The sequence below is a fragment of the Macrotis lagotis genome, chromosome 4 (genome assembly GCF_037893015.1).
Source record: "Macrotis lagotis isolate mMagLag1 chromosome 4, bilby.v1.9.chrom.fasta, whole genome shotgun sequence".
NCBI lineage: Eukaryota > Metazoa > Chordata > Mammalia > Peramelemorphia > Peramelidae > Macrotis > Macrotis lagotis.
In genome coordinates, this window is record NC_133661.1 from 34,759,515 (window position 1) to 34,786,544 (window position 27,030).

The 27,030-nt window shown below is 40.5% G+C and overlaps 2 protein-coding genes across 8 annotated transcripts in view; one reads left to right on the forward strand and one right to left on the reverse strand.

Moving 5' to 3' along the window:
• Positions 1-8,136, forward strand: part of NRG4 (neuregulin 4) — a 56,783-nt gene extending 48,647 nt beyond the window's left edge. For all 6 annotated transcript variants that reach the window (XM_074232494.1, XM_074232495.1, XM_074232491.1 and 3 more), the window contains one exon: positions 1,306-8,136. In XM_074232494.1, the coding sequence (XP_074088595.1) occupies positions 1,306-1,349 (44 nt within the window). In that variant the 3' untranslated portion in view covers positions 1,350-8,136. The remainder of the gene's footprint in view (positions 1-1,305) is intronic.
• FBXO22 (F-box protein 22) lies at positions 3,930-27,030 on the reverse strand. Of its 2 annotated transcripts, XM_074232489.1 has the most exons (8): positions 26,790-27,030; positions 26,061-26,193; positions 19,030-19,117; positions 15,261-15,356; positions 13,488-13,649; positions 9,639-9,804; positions 5,107-5,252; positions 4,836-4,924 (listed from the first exon to the last, which is right to left on the reverse strand). In XM_074232489.1, the coding sequence occupies exons 1-7, from the start codon at positions 26,918-26,920 to the stop codon at positions 5,111-5,113; spliced, it is 918 nt and encodes a 305-aa protein (XP_074088590.1). In that variant the 5' UTR covers positions 26,921-27,030; the 3' UTR covers positions 4,836-4,924; positions 5,107-5,110. The 2 variants fall into 2 exon arrangements, with proteins under 2 accessions (XP_074088589.1, XP_074088590.1); XM_074232488.1 differs by lacking the exon at positions 5,107-5,252 and having other exon boundaries at positions 3,930-4,924; positions 26,790-27,020.

Consider the following 27,030-nt stretch of genomic DNA (forward strand, 5'->3'; position numbering starts at 1 on the left):
GCAAGTCACTTAACCCCATTGCCTTGCAAAAAAAAAATCATCACCTCATGGCCAATATGGTGAGAAGGCTGTTTCAGTTTGACTAAGCTCTTTCTTAGATGACATCTATTCTAATCACTGGCCCAATATGAAATTCAGGTTTGGCTCTTTGGATGTTCATTTTACATGAGGAGATGGGAAAATGAACAGTGAGCCCTGGGCTGCTGTTTTAGCCTGGGCTGGAGACAGCGACCAGAGCTTTCCTTTCCTTCCTTTTTCTAGAAGTTAATGGAGCAAACTTGTAATGATCCTACTCTCACTTTCAAACTCCCAGAGGAGGGCCATCATTTTAAGAATACAGGAGGCTTTAAAAGAAGTGAGCCAAAAAAACCTACCTCCATGAAAGGAGGAAGGCAATTTCTCTTCTCCCTTCCAAACCCTGAACATCTTGGACTGTGCAGCCTGTCTTGCTGTCTAGCGCCACCAGCTCCTGCCTCTCCGGTTGAGGAGGGGGATATTTATTATCAATTATTTAAAACATTCACTGGTTTTTCAATTATTGAAACAACTCTCTTATCCTGAACCTTTTATTTATTAAAATAATCCAAGTAATGTCATTAGAGGTTCCAGGAATTTCTCAGATAGTATATGTTAGGTGAGGAGTTCTTAACTAAAAGGTTCACCGAATCCCCAAGGGATCCCAATAGATCCCTTTCAGGAGATAAACTAGGATGGGGAAAAAAATCCATCTTCATTTTCACTAACCTTTGGTTTCCTTTGTAACCATAAGAACGTTACATTGTGCATTAAAAATCATTATCTGAGAAACTGAGTCCACAGGCTTCCTCAGACTAGGCCAAAAACTCGATCACCCCCGCCTCACACAAAGATCTTGCTGTGCCACATGTAAAAGTTGTTCGTACATCAAGTTCATCAAACATGAGTATCTTCTCTCTATATGATATGTAAAACATGTTTCAGAGTGTATTAGGTCCCTTCCAGTTCTAATTGTGCTATGAAACATGTTATATTGTATAAAGAGAAGATATTCATTCTGATTCATATTAAAATTATAAAAAGAATGCTTTGGGGCTTTTCCCCACTCAGAAAAATAACTTCATTTTTAATATTATATAATAGCTTTAATATTTAAATACTGTTGATTAGTCTTGCAATATATATATAATATATATTATATAATAGCTTTAATGTTTAAAGTAATACTGTTGATTAGTCTTGCTATATATTTGATATTATATTTAACACATGAGGGAAATGTGACAAATAAAATGTATGCAGTTTTCTTATCTTTTTATTTATTTTTAGGGGTTTCATCGAAGCAGGTCTTCAGCCAATCTGCACTGCTTTAAAAATAAGAGCTGTTTGCATGTAGTCTTCTGATCTCAAGAGTTTGTGGCCACATGCACCCATCTGTAAAAACAAGGCTTGCTGCAGTTTACTTTGGCCAAGGGCATTTGGTGGACACTCCAATCCCACAAAAGTGGTTTTATCCTTTTGGGTTTTCTGCAGGTTTTACATCTCCTTGCACTTAGCACTAGCTACAGCTTTCTGTACTGGATCTCTATTTCATTATGTATAATAGCTTAAATTCAGTTTTCTGACCTCACTGTATGGTCACAAACAGACTCAAGTGGACTGGGGGGGAAGGGGAGGTTCCCACTTGTCAGTGACCTAGGCCATAACGGCCTTGGTCTTTTGGGGAATGGAGTGGTGGTAGAAAAGGCCCCATTTGCCTAACTCACACTTCTCTTGCTTGTTAAAGGTTTCCAAATCACTTTCATTACTGTAGCCCCATTGGACAAGAGGGTCAAGTGGTGACTTGTCCAAGGTCGACCACAGAAAATATCAAACCAGGACAAAGCCACCTCTTCCGATGGCAAGTTCAGGGAACTGGTGTTGGCATTACGGGGGGCCCAGGAACTAGGCTATGAAAAAGATTCAGCCAAGCAGCCTTTATGAAGAAAAACCCACAGGTGACCAAAGAAGTAGCAGAAAGGATGTTTTGATTCAGTCATGAGCAGTTCAACAGTAAGTCGTCCTGTAGAAGTGGAGTCGGGGCCGTACTCCTGAAATCTTACTAAGCTGCCTTGCTGGGCTTTTCTTCACATTTCCTATCCAAGGGTAAGGATTCCATTTTGGCTTCCAACTTTGAAAGCAACTTATGCTCCGGCCAAGTCCTAGGTCCCCAGAGGGACTCTCGGAGACCTTCCAAGTCCACTTAACCAATGGGGTCAAACCGTTCTTTCATTCATTATCACGGCCAGGTTCAAGATGAGGTGGAGGGTGAAAACAGGACATGTGAAGTCAGAGCTGATCCTCAAGCCCAAGTCACTCTGATCCGGAGTCCAAGGTTCTTGCCACCACCTCATTTCCTCTACTTGTCCACAGGGCAGTACTAGATATTCCTTTATTGGTAGTCTTTCTTAAGCCCAGGGTGTTTCACAATTGTATCCAAACAGCCAGCCCACCTTCCTAGTCTAAACCAAATATTACATTATCACTGAACTCTCTCGGGAGCAGGTAGACAGTAGTAAAAACTTAGTTTTTCAGCTCATCTTCCTCTTCAACAATCCTTTTTTGCCTTGTGACAAAGTTGTAAATACATGGGAAAAATGTTCAATCTCAGACGGAAAGGGATCCTCTGAATAGCCTACTGCAAGTTGCTGTAGATGCAATGTTCCTTATGAAAATACCCCCTAAACTTTCCATATGTGCTGATTTGTATAAATAAAATGACCATTCATCTCCTAGCTTTATTCCTCGTTCTGTTTTCTGGTTGATTTAATCTGCTAAGGGTCAGTGGTTGAATTTTATCAAAATGAACTCTTTGTCTAAGAGGATACAAATAACCAGAAAAGGTCAGGGTAAGAGTATGTGGAAAAGCAGCAAGGGCTGCAATCATTTAATCAATCAGCTAGAGGCTGGAGATTCTACAGATTAAAATGATTTCCAAACCCACTTCAAAGGGAAACGACAAGTTGCACAATTGGACCCTACTCTGACCAGTCCATTCCACTTGATAGCTCACAATGTCAATTTTTTCCTCCTGGTTTGTTCTGAAACTAGCTTAAGTCAACTTCCTCCTGCTACTGCTAGTTCTGCCTTTTGGATCCAAGCAGAACACCTGACAGGCCTATTCAAATCTGTAAACTGTCAGGATATTGTCTCATCTGTTCTACAAGTTAAATATCCATCTCTTTAGCTAATCCTCATAGGTGATGGTCCCTCTTAAAGCCTTTTGAGATGTGGTACCTAGAACTGAATGTGATATCTGGATGTGAGCTGAGCAGCTAAGCAGTCTAAGTTCCTCCAGAAATGCAGCTCCTTTGGTTTGACACGTCACTAAAAGTGAAGTACAGTCCTAGGCCTATTTTATCAAAGGGATCAAGCACTGGGTTTTGAAGATTCCTGGGATCAATAAGACAACAGTACAATGGGAAAACCAATGATAACCCCAAGACAGAGTTTGTTAGGAATCAGAAGTGGAAAGAATGTTGTCAATTTAGTGTGGATCCATCATTTGGAGATGAGTTAAGCTCACAGTTGATTTGCTCAAAACCACAAAGGCTGGTAAGAATAGGTGGTCTTTAGAGCCAGGCTCTTGCCTCCCATGGGTACTGTCTATAACCATGGCTTTGCTGCTGTGTTGTTTGTGGTGAAAGGCATGGGTACTAATCTCCCCTCTCTGATGGCTTTTACCATTGAACTGCAAAGCAGTCATGTCCAACTTCATTTTCAAGGAAAAAAATGAGAACAGTGAACATATTCTCAGGTGCCTGCCATTCAGCTACCAAAAGAAGGGGAACAAAAAGAGTTACTTGTGTTTTCTTTATTGAGAAATGGAAAGGAATAGCTTTAATGTTTAAAGTAATACTGTTGATTAGTCTTGCAAATTTGTACTTCGGGCTGAATAATTTCAGTGCACCAAGTACCACCACAAAATATTTTATTTAACTTTTATGCAATGAGTAAAAATAATGTAATAACTTTATTAAAGTGTCTGAAAAACAGGTGCAGTTGAGAAAAGGTCTCCCTTAAGGAAACAACAGACCAATGTATGTGTTTTTGAAGAAAACAAAAAACTTCATGATTATGGCCCCCAGATGATCATGTATCTGACAAGAATTTCTTACACAGCTCTGTAGCACTTCCAGGTTTACAAAGTGCTTTTCACCCACTCCATTTTCACTTCACGATAACTCTGAGCTAGATGGTACAAATGTTCTCTCCATTATGCAGATGAAAGAAACTGAGACTCAGAAGGGTTCTGCACACAGCCACTAAGTGGCAGCAAGGGGGTTGGACTCCAATACAATGCTCTCCCCCCTCCCCAAGGAGTTGACCCAGTGACGGCCTCTATGCAGGATTATCTTACCCACAAGTTCTTTCAACTATTACATTATCTTGAGAGCATTAAACAAAGTTATAAAACAGATAATTCTAAAGGGACTTCCATCTGAAATATGTACATACCCCAGGTTTCGGGGGCAACCCTGAAGGGCAAGCGCCTCACTTGGTTGGGCCAAGGTGGATGAGAATCATGACAGTGGTGTAGCTATGGAGCAGAATATCCTCGACCTCATTACACTCCCTCAGGATGAAGTTCCCTGTGACTATTCGATCACAACCTATTTCTCCATTTCCAAAGAAGCCAAACAAGGGAACATTGGGGAAGAACTTCCGGAAGGCATCTGCCTCCACATTGCGGCGGGTGCGGTAGTACTGGAAGCCTCTGCCCACACAAGCAAACATGAAACCAAACGTGTTGTACTCAGGGATGTTAGCAGCTTTGAGGCGTTGCATGGCGGCCTCGGCAGTCTTCTCATCATTCACATCCTGGTTCAGCAGAACCGATGCACTTTGGATCTGCGGTCCGCTGAAGGAGAGGCCCACCACACCGCAGGCCTCGTTGGTGGGGGGGTTACTGAAAGGTAAAAGACATGTCAGTACAGGCTCCAGACCACATAGCAACCAGGGGTGGACCCCTGGGGTTGGCGGCTCACCTGAACACCCCCCACCCATCCCAGGTGGTTCATAACAGATCTGCAAGTTAATTTCAAACCCCTTACTAAGCTACACAAGCAAAGCTGCCATCTCAGGGCCAACCTTATCAGGTGAGGAGCCTCTCTACCATCAAGTACGGCTGGGCCCAATTCTGAGTCAGGAGAGCTCCATGAACCCGGCAGTTAAGGCTCCAACAGGGTGTATTAAAGACCACCACTGATGTTCTTTTCCTGATGTATTCAGAAATACTGAAAAGCCAAAAAAAGAGTGAGCACTGGAAATGCTGCCCCTCAGGTAATATTTTCTGTCCACCATGCTGGTCAATTTGTCTGTTCCTGGGGTACCTCTATAAATTATCTTACTTTCTTAGATAATTCTATTCTGACTCAAGGGAAATTAAAAACTCGATACCATTCAAATTACAGTATTCATCTTATAAGGGTGTCAAGCTCCTGGTGGGAAACATATTGACTCGGAAAAATCACACATTAACATCATCTATATTGTACTGTATCTTCATTTTGCTAAAATTTTCCAATGACGTTGTAATCTGATGCTATTGCCATCTTCCCCACAGGGTGCTTGACATCTCTGTTCTAAATTGCATTTCTGCTAAAGGAACTTCAATCTAGAGTCTGGGTTAGCTCTGTCACCACCTTCCCTTTTAAGGGCACATAGCACTAGGTATTACATATTCCAACTGACTGGTTTCACTCTAGGTTTTTCAGAGGATACATGCAGAGTAAATCACAATTGCACCTCAGAGGTAAGCAAGGCTAGTAGAAATTACCTGAATTTTTGAAGTGGGAAGCAATGATCGCATCTGGACAGTGAGAACAAGCAAAGTGGATGGCCTAAGAGCATGGAGGAAGACCAGCAGCAGATGTGCAGGGGCAACATGAAGTTATATTCTGAAGGAGCATCTGGTCCAATCCCCTAGTGCAGAGAAATCCAAACTCTGCCTGCCTAGGCTAGGGTTGTGCAGTCAAGGAATTGGCTTTTAGGATCCAATGAAATAGAATTTGTTACTTTGGGCTTTCTTTCTTCCTTTCCACTTACTTGTGAAATACTGGCTAGAACCCTCCATTAAAAACTTCCATCACTATTCCATCACTATTCAAACCCCAGAGGTCATGAGAGACACCACTTTTGTGTAAAGAGCTGAGAATATAACTCAGTTAATACAAGCTTTTATCAAAAAAGAAGAAGAAATCTTAAGACCTTTACTGTGGACAAAAAATAATAGCAGTTTTTTCTGGAAGACAAAGGACCTGAAACTAAAGGGTGGCTATCAATTGAGGAATGGAAGAGAATTTCAGCATGAGAAAAGATGAAACATTCCCAAATTCAAAGAAACCTGGGACGACCTTATGAACTGATGCAGAATGAAGGGAATAACATTATAAAAAATAACTACAACTCTCATCAGTGCAATGCCCAACCCCAATTCCAGAGGATTGTGGATGAACTCAAGTATCAGCCCTGACAGAGAGCTGATGGAATAAGGTGCAAAACAAAGCTTGGTCCAAGTCAAGGTGGACTGTGCTTTGCAAGCATATGTCTATTTTTTACTTAAGAGTTTAGTTTTTATTTTGTCACACCTCCCACTGCCCCCATTGGGAGAAGGGGGAAGAATAGGGTGCCAAGGAGTAGCAAAGAAAGTATCTTTTTTTAAAAATAGAAGAGAGAGAACTCTGGACAAGTAAAAAAAACTACAGCTTGAATCTAATATAAAGGAAAAAAAGATTATACAACTTACAGTTTCATGTACAATCCTATTTTTCTCTATTTGCAAATTCCAATTACATTTAGAACAAGAATGTTTTTTTATAGTTTTTGCAAGGCAATGGGGTTAAGTGGCTTGCCCAAGGCCACACAGCTAGGTAATTATTAAGTGCCTGAGGCCAGATTTGAACTCAGGTACTCCTGACTCCAGGGCTGGTGCTCTATCCACTGTGCCACCTTGCTGCCCCAAAAATGAAAATTTAAAGAGAAACGGATCACTTGATCAAAGTTGTTCTAAAATAAAGTTGCAATTCCTTTTTCTTTGACCTTAAACTGATTTGGGAAATGTGTTTAGGCTATTTGGGGGATCGAATCCCAGGGTGACTACTGTGGTGAGTTCAGAAGTTGTTCTAGAAGAACAGAGGGCTTTGTGAACATTCAGCCACAAGGAATACCCTCACAAGGAACAACTACACACTTCCTACCTAGTGCATGAGGACAAAAGAACCAGGGACTAAAGAGTTCCCAAATGCTAATGTCTCTTAAGACAAATAAAAGTTGTAATAATAAAATGCTCTTGATGAGAACCAGATGAAGATGAATTCCCAGGGAAGAACTACAATGTTCTAGTTTTTAAAAAGCTTATCATTTCCTTCTCCAATCTCTCTTCTGAATTTCTCTCTTCCCAAGGCAGCACCAATGTGCCTGCCAGTGGCCCAGATCAGCCATCCTCTCAACTCCCTCCACATGTTTAGACCCTGCCATGTCATGTCTGTTCAAGCTCTCAAACTTCTTCTAACCCAGTTCGAGCCCTCAACATCTCCCATCCAGAACAGAAAAGCTGCCCATTGGGTCTCCCCATTCCAATGTCTCCCCACGTTCAGTCCAATCATGTCAGCTCTCTTCTCCAGAAACCTCATTTGCTTCCCATCATTTCCAAGAGGAAATACTGAGGGTCCCACAAGTCTCAGAGAGTGTTAAGCCATGAAGAGCTCAACTTTTCCAGTGTCTGTCCTTCCCCATCACTCCCATCAATGTTCCCTGGGGCTCAGTTATCCTGGTTTACTCACTTTTCTGCATCCATGACTCTCAATCTCCCAGAACAGGTCGTTTCCAGGTCCAACTCAAGCATGGTCCCTTTTAAGCGAAGCATTCCCTGATTCCACCAGCTCTACCTGGGGCTTATTAAGTGGGGTCAAGGGTTGGCATTGACAGACCTTCCCTTTGGCAACGGAGGGGAGAGGAACATTAGAATGGCAAGACACATGAAGCAGGGCGATTGTCCAGAGGCAGGAGGTGATAAAGGACTTGCACCAGAGTCAGAGCTTTGAGAGTGCAGAGTAAGCATGTTGTGAAGGTAAAAATGACAAGCTGTGTTGGGAGAACCAGAGGGGAAATTGAAAGAAGCAAAAAAAAAAAAAAAAAAAAAAAAAAAAAAAAAAAATCCTAACTCAAATTTTAAAAGAAGAATTAAGTTGTTCTTACAAGTAATTGCAAAAAGAAAAATAAGATTAAAAAAATGAGAAGGATGTGACAAGAGTTGAGTGAAGGGGAGAGAAATCAAGAAATCTAGGTGAGGAGAGTCATGGTACCCTGGAAATAAGGGAGGCTCTGTGGAGAAAGAGAACGAGTGGTGCATTTGACTTGCTAGATGTAAAAGGTGGTGAATGATGTGGGACTGTAGTCAGGAGAAAGATGAGGGACAAAGATCTGAATATCATTTGCTCCAAGAGGCAGAGAAACTAGAGGGAGTGGTCCCAAGAGTCCAGGAGAGAAAAGGGGCACAGGATACCTGTGGTTAGCGTCCAGGACCCATGACCCAGAACAAGAGTTGGTAAAGAAGCCAGAGAAGGAGTAGTCAGACAGTGGGTCACACAACCAGGGCTGCTGAGAGGTCAAGAAGTCAGATGGGACTGAGGAGGGGTCATGGAGAGTAAAGATACAAGAGAAGAAACAGGAAATGTTGTGGAGAGGGTGGCCTTGCTCTGTGTCCAGGGCACTCTCACAGGTCCCTCAAAAGCATGCGATCCTTCAGGCTCTCTCCAGTCTGGGAGCCTCTCCCCAACACACTTGACTCTGACACTTGTACTGAAGGGGTGGATACTTCATATGGTATGGCCCAGCAAGCAGGGATTGTTTTCCTCTTGTTCTCAGCACAGAAGGCAGAGATAGCTGATCAGGTGATAGGTATTTTAAGACTGGGGAAGACATGGGCATGTATAGACAAAGGAGGTGGGTGGTCTGCTACCAACAGCAGGATGGAGATGGACCCTTCTGCAGGTGGGAAAAAGGGTTTTCCACAACTATCCAAATAGGAGGAAACGTCTCCATGAACTTGGAAAACAGGTGACTTGGAGCCACACATTCCTAGGCCAAAAGACTATGGTACAAGATGATCTCTTAAGCCTTCCAGATCTATGATCCCAGAGTCCTCTCCTTTTACAAGGAATCCTCCCACCCTCCAATTTAGGAGCTGGGAGGTGAATCCAAGTGTTCTTAGGCAAGTAGGTGCAACAGCAGCTACAAGTCAGAACTTGGGAATCAGAAATCCCTCCGTTCAAATCCTGCCTAAGACCTTACTAGCTATTTGACCCTGTCCAAATCACTTTACCTTTTTGACAATCGGTTTCTGCATCAATAAAATGAGAAAAAAAAAGAAGTACCTACCTCACAGGGAGTTGTGAGAATGCAAATCTTTACTTACATATATATATGTATATATCTTTCTCAGCCATTATTATTTTTATTTTCTTCAGTCCATCACCCTCCCTGATTATTACAGAACCAAATAAATTATGCCAAAATTTGGGGGGGGGAATGACACCACTTCCAAACTCCCCTAAGAGTGCCAAAATTCCAATATTCCTCTTCCCCTCCTCCTACCCAGGATAGAGCAGAACAGCACAAACCTCTCTGATGTCAGTGAGGTCAAGCGGTCTACCTGGCCACCTGCCAGCATGACGCTTTTTTCATTAAGAATGTTGACTACTTTTTGAAGAAATCCAGCAGCTCCTATCTTCCAAGAATTGTAGCCAAAAATAAGGACCACCCTTAGTTCAGGATTGTTTTTAAGACCTGTTACGGACAAAAAGAAAAGCAGCTGTCAGTCAGAGGCCTCAAAGAACACTTAGATCCCTTAGTCTTACCTCCTCTTTTTAAAGATGAGGAAACTGAGGCCCAGAGAGCAAGTATCATTTTCCCCAAGTCACAACTTGCACTATGAATTTGTGGCAGAAACAAGGCCAGAGCCCTCATCTCATGGAAAATGTGACTTCATCCTGCACAGTGTGTCTTTATGGTGCTTAAATTGCTCTATCTGGCTTCCAAGATTCAAAACAAAAGAGGCAGTAAATAGGGGAAACCATTTTAAGCTAAGACTCCACAGCCTAACAGCAGCTGTAGCCCTTCCTGTGGATTCAGGAGTTATCATTGACCAATTAGACTGTCAACTGTCTTTTGTTGAAGAGTCTCCTTTTGTTCATTTGAAACAAATTGACTTTCAGATTTGGCTTTAGGTACAGCTAAGCTTATTTAATAAAGTGGTAGAATTTCAGAAGATAAGATTGCTGGACACTAAGACCACATGGTGACTTAAGACAATGGAATGAAAAAGGATTCCAATGATGTGTTAGGCCTAAAGTAAAAGCGAAGGGTCATTTATTAACATCTGGGAGAATTTAAATTCATTTTAAAGAAATAATTCTCAAGTTCACTGCTTAAGGACTCATCATCCAAACATATTTGGAAAAGCATGCTTTGCTGAAGCATTTCTTTTTTTGTTGTTGCTTTGTTTTTAGGTTTTTTGCAAGGCAAATGGGGTTAAGTGGCTTGCCCAAGGCCACACAGCTAGGTAATTATTAAGTGTCTGAGTCCGGATTTGAACCCAGGTACTCCTGACTCCAAGGCCGGTGGCTTTATTTACTACGCCACCTAACTGCCCCAACTGGTGAAGCACTTCATTAAAGAATTTAATCATGCCAAATATTCCTAGCACAGCTGGTGCTTAATAAATGGTCTAGTGAATTAAGTCATCAGTCATGGAAATGTTGTACACATTATGTCTTTAGGGATATTATCTTTACTCCCACCATGTTTGAAAAGCTAAAGCTACCAAGTTCCAAAAAGGCTTATGGGAGATGAGTCTATGAGTCTGATATTGATTTCTGCTCAGCTTGAGCTCTTAAACAAAGAGGGTGCTCATCAATTAACAAGCTTTGATTAAGCCCCACTCAGCACCTACTACTAGACTCCAATTGTGAAATGATCCCTTCCCTCAAGAAGCTCCCATTCTACACTCTCCCTCTTCCCCTGCCTCACAGACTCCTGTACTTCTTGAGATATTCCTAAATGTCAATGCCCCCCAGTACCTTACTTCTAATCATTTCATATTCATTTTATATTACATGTGTGTACAAAAGCACACATACACACTTATGTTCATCTTGCCTCTTCTAATAGAATATAAGCTCCTTGTGGGGAGGGTCCAGAGCATGGCAAATGTAAATAAAAGCTTATGGATTTAGAGTGTGGGGACACATGTCCACAGATCTGTCAATTCACAAGAGATCAAGGTCTCAGTCTACCAGCACCCTCACCAACAATCTGTGGAGAGTCTGGGCTTCACTAATGCCACCCATGACTACCTGGCTTCTTCAATTTCTAACTCTGGACTATTCAATATCTGGTCTTAGACACTTTAACTACATGATCCTGGGCAAGTCACTCAACCTCTGCTTGCCCTAGTTTCCCTTATCAGGAAAATGGAGGTGATAAGGCTTATACACTAAGGTCCACATTGTATAAAAATATTTGTAGCAGTTCTCATAGCGACAAAGGATTAGAAACTAAGGAGAAGCTCATCAACTGGGGAATGGCTAGATAAATTCTGGTTTAGAAGTGTAAGGAAATAATACTGCTCCCAAACTGAAAGGAAAACATTTGTATACACTGATACAGTGAAGTAAGCAGAAGCAAGAGAACAATAGTAAGCAGAAGCAAGAGAACAATTTATACAACCACAATGTAAAAGAAAACCTGTGAGAGACTCGAGAACTCTAATCAAGGCAATTCAGACAATTCAGAATGACGCTGAAGCATTTGACTCAACTTGACAAAGAAGTGACAGAACTCATGCAGAATAAGACATGCAAACGTGGGAATTGTCTGTTAGAAGGTTTGTGTTTTTCTCTTTTTTGAGTATAAGGGTTATTTAGACGGGAAGAGAAAAGCTAGCAATTTAAGTTGCAAAAGGGAAAGAGGATTATTAAAGCATTTTTTAAAAATGCACAGAAGAGAACAGAAAGAACTCAGAAGGAAATACACATAAGTAGGATAAATACAGATTGTCATTTTATTAAAAATACCCTTTACAAAAGCAAACTGAGTGTAATGAAAATTTCCTATATTATATATAATCCTCCCTCTATTTGGTGTAAGGAAATAAAAATATTAAATACTGAGGAGGAAAAAGAACTAGGGAAATGGCTATGCTATTCCACTGACTATCATCCAAAACCTATTCAATATTCCATCAAACTGCCTATAAAAATAAATCCTGTCAAAGGTTCCAAAACAACTGAACATAAAATAAATATACTTGATGATAAATTGCTTCCAGAAAACAGTCCCCAAAGGGGTCTCTATTCGACAATACAAAATGCATTAAAATCCTTTGGAATTGCTTCCCTATCAGAAAAAAAATCTTAAGTTATCCCCTTTAATCCAAACTTTTGCCAAGTAAACAAAAATCTAAGAAAACAGCCTCCTTCTAATGACAGAGAAAAAAGGTGATGGATTCCGATTGTGGAAACATCTCTGATTTGTTATAGTATGTGTTGGAGAGCAGCAGGAAGGAGGACTTGATCTGGACATTCTACACTGTGTACTGTGAAGAGGCTTCAAAAGCAGAGCTTAGGCTCAATGCTGGATCTGTGAAAACATCCTCACCTTTGTGGGTACTAGCCCCAACTCCAACCACCAAAATCTTTTAAGCCCACAGGATTACTGTCCACACATCCTTCCATAAAACCTCTAAAAACCTAAGATTTACCCAATACTAGAGAGACTTTCTTCTTCAGAGACATCTTTGAGATGTAAATAATTATAAACTCACTATTACATAATATTACAACCAACTAGATCTGCTTTGAAACCAAAAGGGCTTTTATGGGAAAGAGAGGAACAAAGGAGAGAGAAAGAAAGCATAACTGCTCAACTCTGGTGCTAGTCTTCCTTGCCAAGGACAGTAACATATGGAATGGAAAAAAACAGAAGAGAACAGGGAATATGTGGGGAGACAGGATCTCTTTGATGAGATCAAGTTCTCAAGGCCACACAAACTAAGGCACTGACAGGACAGACAAATTTAACTGGGGAGTCACCATTGGTGGTTTTGGCATGTCCTTGGCATCAATGGGTCATGTGCCTACAAACCTATTCTGGTCCTGTTGTTCCTTGTCTGGCTCCTATCATACTGCTTTTTGGTTGTCAATGTGTAATTCAGTTTTTACACCCACTGCCAGTAAAGGAGAGTATTTCTTTTCTTTCTAGTCTACAGCAATTTTCTACCTCAAACACTGTTCAATTTGCTCTGTACCATTCTTAAGGTTACCAAAAGGCTGACTGTCCTCTGGTTAACAAAGGCATCACTGCAGACTGCTAGATAAGTCCTCAGCGATTCTGTTTAATGATTTGCTTGAGTACCCTTTTGATTTTACCAAATGTAAAAACAAGTGATATAATCACTAACAGTAACTTACCTGCTTCAATTAATTTGCTTTCGTGGATACATTTTCTCAGATCCTTCAGAAAATGAAAAGTCTCAATTTTTACTCCATCAATTTTGGGGAACAATATTGCAAAGCCAGCTTCTCCATCTTCTATTTCTTGAGGTCGATTGCTACCTGATCCCATTGGAGTTACTGGAAAATAAATCACAATACAAAAAGTGTCCTCTCACACTTGGTTTTATTATAACCTTCAAGTTCCACCTTCTGCAGGAGGTCTTTCCCAGGCCAGATTGCTAAACAATCAAGATACTACATTAAAGTAGTAAAGTTACTTATCCAGATGCCTTTTTTGGACTCAAATTCAGTCAACAATCACTCATGAAATACTTCAACTTTATATTTCCCAACTTAGTCACTTTCTTTTTGAACATTTAAAATGAAACCAAGAAACAATGGAATAACTTAAATAATTTATTCAAATGGATAAATAATAAAAACCACCCTCCCTCCTGAAAATGTAGCAGGATTGAAGTTAATAATAGGCATCTGAACACTCGGATTAAACAAACCTTGTTAAACCAGACTATTTAAATTGAATTCTCTGAAAATATCTAGATAGCTCAAGTCAATTCTATCTACCTAATCAAGCGGTTTCACTTTCTGTGTGCAAAAGACCGTAATTTTTGCTATCTATTCAGAGTAATATGTAACATTAGTCCAAAGAGTTGACCAAAAAAAAGTTGAAAATGTTACCTATTTAATGTAAACCAAAAAAAATACCCCCCCCCAAGAAAACCCTTAAGTTCAACCGTGAACTTAGGAAGTTTTTCCTTATGCTGAGACAAAATTTGTCTTTCTGCAATGTCTACCCATTACTCAAAGCTTCTGCAGTCAGGGCCCAATGGGGGGTAAAATTATGTAATCAGTTAGAGATCAAATGTCCCATATGAAAGGGACTATAACAGACTACAGAAAAACCCATGAGGATGCTTAGAAGCAACAGTAAAAAAATCATTAAGACTAAGGCAAAGTGGATTTTTTTTTTGCCAAAGGGCTAAAGAGAGGAAAAATGATAATCAAAGAGGACATATCTATGTGATATGTGATCAGATTTAGTTTGACAAAGACAAAACACCTCCCCTGTTCTTATCACATCTCCATTAATGAAAAATTAGGCTAATCATTGTGCTGACTTTTTTATTTGCTGCAGTTGAGAGGCTGTTGACTTACATACTAAACTCAAAGTCAACTAAAACCAACAGTCCATTAAAATCTGGGGGTTTGATAACTCCGTCTTGTTATAATCTTTCATGCTAATATTTTAATTTACACTGAACCTTCACCAGTTTCTCAGACTAATTTTAGAAAGAAAGTCATTTTTAAATATTAGCCATAACTTTGGAAACACTATACAGATCAAGTAGAGTAATAGCATGACAAATATAACTATCATTTTTAGACCAAAGTAATTTTGCTTTTAAAAACCTTTATCTCCCAGCTCATCAGTGATGAATAGACATAACAGCTCCATCAGAAATGATGACTACCAAGAACAGAGAGAAGATACAAAGTGAAATCAGCAGAATCAGAAAAATAAATAAACCTGCTAACCACAACAATAAAGAGCCCCCCCGCCCCCCCCCCCAAAACCAGCTTCCTGCTAAGTAATTAAACCAAATTAAGCCCAAAGAAGTTTTAAATTATATCTCTTCCACAGTGGAGGAGAGGCACGATATTGCAAAGCTATTTTTTTCTTTTCAGAAAAGTCAGACATGTTTGTCTCAGTTCAGGGGGCTCTCTCACCTATGACTCCTGGGGTTATAACTCCAAGAACATGGCAGCGTTTGGGAAACAACTTCTCAATGGCACGTGCTATTTCCTGGGGGTTTCTCTTTCGTGCTGTAACAAAATGATAAAGAAACTGAGATATGAAAGAATCACTGAAGTCTTCATTTAATGCAGTGTGATTTATAAAGCACTTTTCTTTGGGGCAGAGCCAAGATGGTGGATTAGAGGCAGGAATTCCCAGCAGCTCTCCCCCAGATTGCTCCAAATACCTATCTGAATTCTAGAGTGGTGGAACCCACAGAAAGACTGAATGAAACAATTTTCCAGTACAAGACAACTTGGGAGATCTGAGGGAAAGGTCTGCTGCACTGGAGTTAGAGCAAAGCTGCAACACAGCCCAGGTCATGCTGGTTGCCAGAGAAAACCAGCTCCAGCCATCGAGGAACAGCCCCATGGGGCACTTGGATCTTTGGAAGTGGTAGTAGTTTGTAGACCTCTCAGCCCAGGGATTGCCAAAGACAACTCGGAAGGTCAGCAGGAAAACTCTGCCATAGCAGAGTGAGCATGAAGCCCAGTCCAGCACAGGCCTTGGTGTAGACCTGGCACCAAGAACCAGGAGCAGGCCTGGCGAGCACCACCTGGCAGCTACTTCCTGAGTGCTCAGCCCCATGGTGGGTTAGGGGGTCGGGGTGACTGCAGAGATCTCTGCTATCTCTGAGGCAGGACTGCTGCTTTGCCCATAACTCAGATCCAGGTTGCAGTCTGGGGTCCCATATTGCTATAGCAGAGCAGGAACCCTCCTCACAGCTCCAGGACAGAGGGCAGTGCTGGTGGTTATCCACAGAGCAGAACACAGGCCAAAAGAGAGTAGTCTGAGCCTCTCCTAAGACCTTGGAGAAATTGAGGCTGTCCCTGAAAACAGCTGCAAAAATCCATAAAAGCTTGGGATAGTGTGTGGCCCTACACCCTGGAAGCAGTATCACCTTAACAACGAATTAAAATCAAATCATAGGCTGGAAAAATGAACAAACAATGGAAGAAAAAGAATCTAATCATAGACAATTACTCTGGTCCTTTGGAGGATCAAAATATACTCAGCAGATAACAAAATCAAAGTTTATGTATCCAAAGCCTCAACGAAAAATAGAAATTGGTCTCAGGCTATGGAAGAATTCAAAAAGATTTTGAAAAATCAAGTAAGGGAGGTAGAGGAAAAATTGGGAAGAAAATGAGAACATGAAAACCAAGTCAGCAGCAGAGGTATCAAAAAATACTGAATAGCATCTTTAAAACCCACTTTAGGTCAAATGGAAATAGCAGTTCAAAAGCAACGAGGAGAATTGGCCAGATGGAAAAGGAGACCCAAAAACTCTGAAGAAAACAACTTCAACTGTAGAAGAAGAGAAGCTGATGACTTTTGTGAGAAATCAAGAAACAATATAATAAAACCAAAAGAATGAAAAACTAGAAGAAAATGTGAAATATCTTACAGGGAAAATAACTGACTTGGAAAACAGATCCAGGTAGAGATAATTTAAAAATTATTCAACTACCTGAAAGTCATGGCCAGGAAAAGAGCCTAAACTTCATTTTTCAAAAAATTCTCCAGGAAAATTACCCTGATAGCCTAAAAGCAATGAGTAAAATGAAAATTGAGGGAATCCATTGAGCACCTCCTGAAAAAGATCTCAAAATGAAAACTCCCAAGAATATTACAGCCAAATTCTAGAACACCTAAGTCAAGGAGAAAATATTACAAGCATTCAGAAAGAAATAAAGTCAAATATCATGAAACTACTGTCAGGATTACACAAAATTTAGCAGCTTTTAGATTAAGGGCTTGGAATGTGATATTCCAGAAGACAAAAATCAACTACCCAGAAAATGAATGTACTTTTTCAGGGGAAAAGATGGACATTCAATGAATTAGGGGACTTTCAAACTTTCCTGATAAAATGACCAGAGCTGAACAGAAAGTTTGATCTTCAAAGTATAGAACTCAGGTGAAGCAGAAAGAGAGAGAAGAGAAGAGAAGAGAAGAGAAGAGAAGAGAAGAGAAGAGAAGAGAAGAGGGAAGAGAGAAGAGAGAGAGAGAGAGAGAGAGAGAGAGAGAGAGAGAGAGAGAGAGAGAGAGAGAGAGAGAGGGGGAGGATGAACCAGAAGGACTAATTATGAGGGATTTAATGATGTTGCACTGCTTGCATTCCTGCATGGGAAGATGATACTGATAATTCAAATGAACCTTCTCATTTATTGGAGCAGTTAGAAGAAACATATATAGACAAGGCACAGGAGGGAGCTGGAGGTATAATATAGTAATAAAGATGGAGTTAATGGGCAAGAAAGGATTGTACTGGGAGCAAGGGAAAGGAGAGGTAGAATGCGTGAAATTAAAGAGTCAAGAAAAAGCTTTTGCGGGTGAGGGGGAAATAACTGAGCCTTCATTCTTACTGAAGTGGCTCAGAAAGGGAATAATATATACACTCAATTGATAGAAGAGAGGAAGATCATAGGAGAGGGTAGTCAGATGTAACACACTTTTGAGGAGGGACAGGGAAAAAGGAGAGAGAATAGAATAAATGGGGGTTGGGGGAAATAGAATGGAATAGCTGGCAATAGTAACTTTGGGGAAAAAAAATATTGAAGCAATTTCTCTGATGGATTTATGATAAAGAATGCAATCCATCCCAGAGTCAGCACCACTGGAATCTGATTATAAACTGAAGCACTTTTTTTTCCTCTCACTTTATTTTTCTTGAGATTTCTCTTTGTATCTGTGTGTGGGGAGGGGGGATTATGTTGCTTTTGCAACACTTGTAATAATGTGAAAATAAAATAAAATTTACAACTAAAGAGCTTATACTTTAAAGATTACTCTATAACAATAAGTAATGTCTCTCCTCTGGAGACCTAACATTTCAAACTTTTAATTCTAAAATTTTCCATGAGATAACTTTCCCCTTACCAAACAAACTGCCAACAAAGTCACAAATGAATTTCAAAACAAGACCTTCTGCTTTCTCCCTATTTTTGGCTGATATTACAGCAGAAATACTGCTTTGGTTTTTTTACTCACTTTAGCCAAATACTTTCATTCCATAAGAAAAACTCTTTGATTCAATATGTGCACCATTCAACACAAAGTAAGAACATGAGACACTTTTTGTCTTAGTATACCAAAAAGAATGTTTTACTATTATCTTCCACCAGGATAAGAGAATCAGTAACTCAACTATTCATAGTTCTCTTGGCCAACAAGCATCTGGCCTTGTAGTGACTAGTTTCATCCATGTTAAGTTAGATAAAAACTAATTCAGGAGGAGGGGGAACCCTTCAAATAAGGGCTGAAATCAACATGGGGGTGATGATCAACTTTGATGGACTTGCTCATGCCTTCAGTCTAACACTAGGGACAATTTGGGGCTATCTGCAATGGAGAATGCCATCTGTATCCAGAGAAAGAATTATGGACTTTGAACAATGACCAAAGACTATTACCTTCAAATTAGGGAAAAAACCCATTATCTTATTATGTAATTTTACTATCTCATACTTTATTTCTCTTCCTTAAGGATATGATTTCTCTCATCACATTCAACTTAGATCAATGTATAGTATGGAACCAATGTAAAGACTAACAGACTGCCTTCTGTGGGGGGATGGGGGAGGGAAGCAAGAATGGGGGAAAAATTGTAAAACAAAATAAAATCTTAAAAAAAAATAAAGGCTGAAATGCTGTCATAACTCTCAGGAAAATTATTTCCCCTTATGTTCTGATAGTCACCTTTCTTGTGTCCATGGCCATCCTCCTCTCCAACAAAAGTATCCTCATCAGCCATGTAGAGAACAGTCTGTGGTAATGCATGAACCTTCTGCAAAAAAAAAGCAATGGGAGACTTTAAGCTGCAATGAAGTCTACCCCCACCCCCGCCAAGTACCACTTAAGACATTTGGAGATCTTGGGTCTGTGTTCCTGGTCACTACATTCCTTCTATTCACTTTTGGCCTCCCCTACACTGACCCTCTTATCACCTTAGTTTGTTTAGTAGAATTCCCTGCGAAAACAAAGGCCAGGCCGCCCTAAGGACAGCACTTGCTCTGGGTAGTCATTATCAGAGATAAAGAACACAAAGGAACCTGAGTGTGATCCATGATTGTGTGTTAAATGTTTCCCTGCCATGGCACTGTGCCAAGCACTGGGGACACAAACACAAAAGAGAGACAGGCCTGACTCCACAAGCTCACATGCTGCCATGAATTGAAGGAAGTAGAACACACCAGGTGAACTGCTTCCTTTCAGCTTGGCATTTTAAGAGACATTAGTAAGGAACAAAACACAGGAAAATGAACACATGATCACCATTAGTTAACATTTAAAAATCAGAAGTAATCCTTTTAAAATATTTTGTACTTATTCCTAAGAATAATTTCATTTTACAGTAAATGTGTGAATGAGATTTTCTTTCATTTCTTTCCTCTTCTATTATGTAACTTGAATAGATGAGCACAAAACTATGTAACGGGAGTTTTAGACTGGGATTTATGAACTTGAGTCTTCTAATTTGTTTTAAAATACTTGGATAACTTTTTCTATGCATTTTATTTCATGAAACATTATTCTTAGAAGGGATCCCTGGACACAAAAAAGGTTAAGAACCCTTAGCTAGAGAATCTAATTCACATATTGCCCTTATTTTTTGGTTCAAAATATTAATTTTGGAAACAAGACATTTTTATAATTTTTGTACAGATCACAGAGGAAAAAGGGAGAGAGAGAAAACATTCAGGTGAGCAACTTTACAAACTCACATTTCATGGCACCAAATCAGAAAAATGGCAAGTTATCAGTGTGTTTCCCATCTTAGTCTTTACACTAGGCAACATCTACACCATATATATGTATACACACACACTTCTCAAAACATAGCTTTAAAGAACCACAAGCCAAGAGATCAAAAAAAGTATTTTATAAAACACAACAGGTTTTAAAATATTTCTAATAATATTAAGTTTGCTATAACTTACCAAGAAAGCCATTAATAAATATTCCTACAGATCTGCAATCAATTTTCTGGATTGCATAATCCACTCCCCCTGTGATGTTGAACTAGGGTGATCTACTATTTTACAAAGCTAGTTTAGGATTTAAAAAAAATCTCTAGTTTTGAAAATATTTTGTTCCATAGCATGCAATATAAAGATTCCAAAATACAATTGGCATTCATTCTAAATCCTTAACTTTACACTTTTTCAATACTTCTCATTCATTCCCAAAACAAACCAGTAATATCAATAGCAAGTTTACCCCCCGCCCCATTAAGGTAGGACATTAAAATATTTTGACTAGCCAGATGCTGCAGTGTCTTTCCATCATTTCTTTATCATTCTGTGGTCCAATGCCTCAGTTCTAATTTAGAGCTACAATAATGTACAAATAATATATTAATCACAAATAATATAATTAATTATATATAATTAATATATTAAGTAAATACATTTCTTAAGATTTATCATATAAACATTCTTTGCAAAAAAATTCAATCTGTTCCCTCTCCCTACCCACTGAGCAAATTCAACAACAAAAAAATAAAGCCCTCAATATATCATGGCCATGACCAGAAATGTCTATCTCTTTTTAAGTTCATGACTTCCCTTTAGAAGAGAAGAAACTAACTTCATCTTCAGGCTTTTGGACAATGCAATGATCAAGTTCCAAAGGCTTTCAAAATGGTCTTTCTCTTCAATGATGTTGAATACACATGTATACATAAATGCATGGTGTACATATGCACATGCATCCATACATATGTATGGTTTTTCTACTTCTGTTCATTTTGCACAAGTTCATATTTATCTTACCAGATTTCTCTGAACCCTTCCTTTTACCATTTAAGGTAAAGTGATGCTCCATTAAATTCATATTTCGTAATTCCTTTAGCCCATTACCCCAGCTAATGGACACCTCCTCAGGCTCTACTTTTTGGTAACTATAAAAAGAATTGTAAAGATTTTTGTATACATGGTTTCTACTCTTTGGGATATAAGGTTAGTACTGGAATCTCTATCAAAGGACATGCAGTTTAATAATTGTGTTCTAGTCTATACTGGTATACAAATTGTTCTAATTCTGCTCATTCTCCTCTGCAGTTCCTTCTGAAATGTCCATTCCATCAATTCTCATGGCACACTAATATTCCATCTATTCACCTACTTCAATTTGTTAACTCTAATAGGATTCCTCCTTATTTTAAGATTTTTGGCTACCAGGAAAAGAGCTTCTATGAAGGAATCATTTTTATGGTTCTTCTGGATATAGGCCTAGAATTAGAAGTTAATTTCTCCCTTGTTTCTCTAACAATGCAGGGCTGTCCAACTCTACTTTTAAGTTTTTATTGAAACAGTAATTTTTGATCTATTTTATGAGCTCTGCAGTACCTCAGCTTCTTTTACTAAAGCATTCAATAAACCCACAGAAGGCCAATGTAAAATCCCACTGCTGGCCACAGCTCACACATTTGGATAGCCCTGCTCTAATCTATGTCACCTCTTATGTCTAAGGAACATACCAATTAGAAGTCTACCTTAGGAAAGAACGTGAACTGTTGGTCAATTCCTATTTTCTGCCTGATTGATCTTCACTTTTCCCAGATTTTGTCAAATATTGCCTTTCCCCAATATACAGTGTTAGGAGTTACATATGCCTAATCCACTGCATTAAGCTTTTTAAATGAGTATCAAATCACTCCTTCACACCTTTTCCTATTATTAACCTAGAGATACTTTATTTCTTCTGCCAAGCTGAGGATTGCTGTAGTTTTCAGCAGACCTTTCCATATATTGCAACTTCTGTAGTTATTTTGAATGAAATTTAAGTTCTTCCTGATGATTAATTACATGTAGCAATGCTGATGATTTATATACATCTTACAGCTGTGCTTGTTATTGAAATTAATTTTGATTGACCCCCAAGACTCTTCAAGTACACCATCATATTATGCGCAAGTTTTTCTTTTATGTCTGTTATGCCTTAATCTTTTGTTTTGCACTCTTAAGTTACATACATTTTATCATATTCAGATCCATTCCATGATTTCTTGATTTTTAAATAGAAACAAATGTTGGGATTTTGTTAAACTTTTTCAGCATTAATATAATTTCTTTTACTACTTATTTTATTAATGAGGTTTATTACAGTCTTCCTTACAATGAACCAAGCCTGTTGGCAAGATTAAGTCCAACCTAGGTATTCTGTATAATCTCCCCAATGTTAAAACTTACTTTTAAATTTTTGCTCAATATACATTTGAGATTATAGTATGTGGTTTTCTTTGCTTAAAATTTTGCATGGATTCATCAGAGATATTGGTCTACCATTTTTGTTTCTCAATTTAAGTTATCAAAACCATAGTTTATATAGTACTGAAGAGTAATTCTTATGTTTGAATCCATGTACAGCTCAATGTACTTTTTCAGTTTATTCCTTTGGGTGTTCATTTATGGCTCATTCAGATTATTTTCTGATAAATGGATTATTTAAATTGTCTATTTCTTTTGTTAGTCTAGATTTTTCCTATTTTCTTAGTTTTGTAGCATAAAGACAAATTTCCCCTTTGATTCTTCTGAATTTTAACTTTTCTACTTCTGATACAAATAATTTTTTTCTTTCCTTTTTGAGAATCACATTAGTTTTTTTATAGCAGCTTCTAGTGTAATGATTTAATGGTCTTTTTGCAAATTTTTTACTTAGTTGAGAATTTTGACTTTCTGTTCAAGTTTTTAAATTATAGTCCCAATTTTTTCTTTTGTTGATGAAAACCTTTAGATAGAAAATTTCTCAAATGATTTAGTTATGTTCCATAAGTTTTAGCATATTATTTTGTCAATTTGGTGAAATGTCTCATTTTTAAAATCATTAATGGTTCTAAATAGAATTTCATTGCATTGTGTTCAATGAATGTGTTTAGTATTTATTTTTCTATTTTTGGTTTTTATGCCTCCTAACACATAGCCAAATTTTAAAGTGCCTTGTACTGCTTAAAAGTATGTGAATTCCATTTTAATACCATTCACTAATCACAAAAGCTATCATGGATTAATTTTTTACAAATTCTATTCAGATCCAGTAACTTCTTTCCTGTTTGTTTTGGATAGATGTGTCTAAGTTCAGAAGAGGTAAACTAATATCCTCCCCACTATTACTGTTTATTTATTATTTATGCCATCTTTCAGATAATAAAAAATATTGGTTTGCCTTTTTACCATGAGAATGTATTTATTGCAGCTTTACCTGTAAACTGTTTTAAATTCAATTTTAGTATGAGTTTTGCTCCAGTTCTTCATTTTAATACTATGTGAACCCTAGTGTTTCAAATGTTTCCTATAAGCATTTGACTCTGCTTTCTAAATCACTGTGCTAGCCTCATGCTTTATGTGAATTTAGTTCAGTTATGATTGTCTATTTTCCTCTTACCTGTGCTCTTGTGATTTTTTTTTCTTTGTTCCTAACTCCCTAATGTGTGTCATCTTTGTAAAACAGCCCATTTCTTCTAGAATGTGATTCTTCTCTTGGTCTTAACTCCTTCCAATTTTCCACTTTGTTTTGCTTAAGGACTGCTCCCCTCCCTATCTTGTCCTGTCTTTTCTCTTAAGACTCTTTTCTTTCCCTCCCCTTCTCCCTATCCCATTTCTCCTTTGAGTTTAATGCGTATATCAAAATCTGTTTTATGTGAGCATGTGTCCTCTATTCCTTTATCATGTTCAGAGTAAAGTGGGATTCACAGGATGCTCATTTCCTCCACACCTTTCTTCATTCTTGTGCATGTCTTTTATGCAGGTAATCACCCTCTCCTTACATCTTTTTCAGTAGTCCTCTCTATCCTATTTTTGTCTTCTTCAAAGACTTTTAGAATAGAAGAAAGGCACCTACAGACCTTCTATCATTTTAACCTTTATGAACCCTTAAAATATAAGGTTCTGAGAAGATATTTGTTTGTCCCCCTATAAATATGCAAATAATTCATCCCCACATATTTCCTTACTACTTTTCTCTTGGACCCTTTCATCCACTTTTGTCCTTTTCATCAGGAATACTTAGAAATTTTCTATTCCATTAAGATCCATTCACCAACCCATTCTCCTATAAGATTATATATGTGTGTGTGTGTGTGTGTGTATACACACACACATATATGTGATTTTTTTGGTATTTATAAACTTTTTATCTCTTTACTTTTATAATATTACATTCCAAATTCTCCTCTCCTTCTGAGTCTTGTGGCAATCTCACTGTGATTCCTTGAACTCCTTCTTGACTGCTTGTAGTATTTTTCTTTGATGGAAGCTCTGTATTTTGGCTAAGATAATTTTTGGGTTTCTTTCCAGAGGTGACCATATTGTTTCTATTTTCATTTTGCCATCTGGTCCTGTGAGTTCTAGGTTGATTTGCTGACTTGGTTGTTAGTTTTTAATATGATATCCAAGACTGTTTTCCCCCAATCATGTTTTCCAGATATGACAATCCTTAGGCTTTTTATCTTCTTCACCTGTTTTTCTAAACCAGTTATTTTTGCTATTATATTTTCTTCTATTTTTCAGTCTTTTGGCTTAGGTCTTCCTAATTTTTGTCTTAATCAGTCCTTGTTTTTGGTCTGGCCCATTCTAATTTTCAGGACATTTAGTTCTTGGCTGAGTTTTCCCCACCATCTCTTTATGTCAAATTTCCTTACTATTCCTTCTTCCCTCCCTCCTTCCCTTTTCTATCCTGTATGTCATTTTATTTCTTCTTCCTGGTTAACTGCTGTAGTCCCTATGGTCAAGACACATTTCTTCAAGCTGTACTTATTCATGTTGAGGTGCTATTTTCCTTGGAGTTTACCAAGATATCTCTGCCACAGTAGCTTTTACTTTGATTTGCTCATTTCTTCTAGTACGGTATTCAATTTTGAGGAGGGGGAGAAGAATGCTACATACATTCAAGTCAAGTTCCATAAATAAATGGCATAGTTAGGTCTTTCTTTTAAGAAACTCTAGAACTACTCTAAAGATAGGCCCGGAGGAGGAAAGGAGGAGGAGGGGAGGAGGAGGGGAGGAGGAGGAGGAGGGGAGGAGGAGGAGGAGGAGGAGGAGGAGGAGGGGAGGAGGAGGAGGAGGAGGAGGAGGAGAAGAGAGGTGCCTCTGGGACTTCTTGGTGCGACTTTGACTGGAACCTTTTCCCTTGTTGCTGGGCTCTTTCCATAAGCTTCAGGTACAGATCAGGCTGGATTCTGCCTAGGTTCCAGAATGACCTGAGGCTGCTCCTTTAGCCAATGACATCAGAGAAAAGCTGGGACTAGCCTAAAACCTCCAGGGGTTTCCTGCGCCGCATCCCTGATCTAACCCAGCTAGTCTATCCTCATGGCAGTTCGAGTCCCCTTCATAAATTCTGGGTAATTTTGAGGGGCTCCTTTTCATTCCCTTCCAAAGTGGTGCATTTCTGAGTCCCCCTGGAATGTTGTCCGCTCCTCTGCATTCTCCTCCCATCTTCCCAAGCTTTAGGATTTTAAAAAAATCAATTCTTGATCCGCCCAATTTGCACAAAAAACTGTTATTTTAACGGTAGGTTCGGCCCAATGAACCCTAACTAGAAATTCTCCCTGAAGAGTCTGCACCGTAATAACCTGCCCCCAGCTACTTGATGCCTTGCCAGTCACAGGTTAATTAGGTGCCGGGGACCGTGTCACCAATGAACACAAGTGAGACAACACTTAAGCACGGCCCGAGGGGGAGGCCGTGTTGGGGGGCCGCCGGCTGCCAGCCCGGCTGCTGACCACCACTTGCCTCGAGCTCCTTGGCCAGCACTTGGACCAGCGAGTGCATCTCTGGGGGGCCCGGCTCCACGGCGGAGATCCAGGCCACGCTCTGCTGGGTCCTCAAGGTGCGGCGCACGCACTCCTTCCACAAGCGGGACACGCTGGGAAAACAAAACGGCGACAGGTTCCCAAGTGACCCCCATGCCACGTCTTCACGCGCCGCTCCGGGCCCAGCGTCCTCCAGTCAACTTAGCCACACATTCCCTCATCTGGAAGATGGAAACCAAGTCAGCCTCGCGGGCCGGGGCGCGCGGCGCGGACGGGAGGGCCTGGCACCGCGGGCACCGGCGGCACGGGTGCCGGCACCGCGGCGCTCCTGCCCTGCCCCCGGCGCGGAGGCCGGCGGCGCCCAGGCGCCCCCCACGCCCCGCCCCGCGCCCCCCGCCTGGCTCCGGGGCCGCTGGGCCCGGCCGGCCCGCCCCCCTCTCACCTGCAGCGGGAGCTCCCGGCGCACAGGGCGGGGCCCGCGGAGGCAAAGCTCGGGGGCCACGCGGGCCCGCGCTCCCCTCCCCCCGCCCCGCGGAGGGGGCTCCGGCCCGGGGCGGGGGAGGGGAGGAGGCGGTTGCGGCCGGTGCGCACGCGCGGCGGCGGCTCGGCGGGGGCGGGGCGGCCCGCAGCCCCGGGGGGGGAGGGGCGCCGCCGCCATCGCCGCCGCCGCGCGGGCCCGGCCCTCCCCGCGCCCCCCGGGGCTCCTCACCCGGCCACCCGCAGCAGCGCCTTGGTGGGCAGGAAGGCGAGGACGCGCTCCACCACCTCGGCCAGGTTGCTCAGCACGAAGGCGGCCTGCGAGTCCACGGAGGAGGGGCCGCCGCTGCCCGCCGGCTCCATGGCTGCCTCCCGCGGCCGGCCCTCGCTCCGTGCCGCCGCCGCCGCCGCCGGCGCTCCGACGCAGCGCTTGGAACGCCCAGCGCCGGGGCGCGTCACTTCCGCTCGCGCCC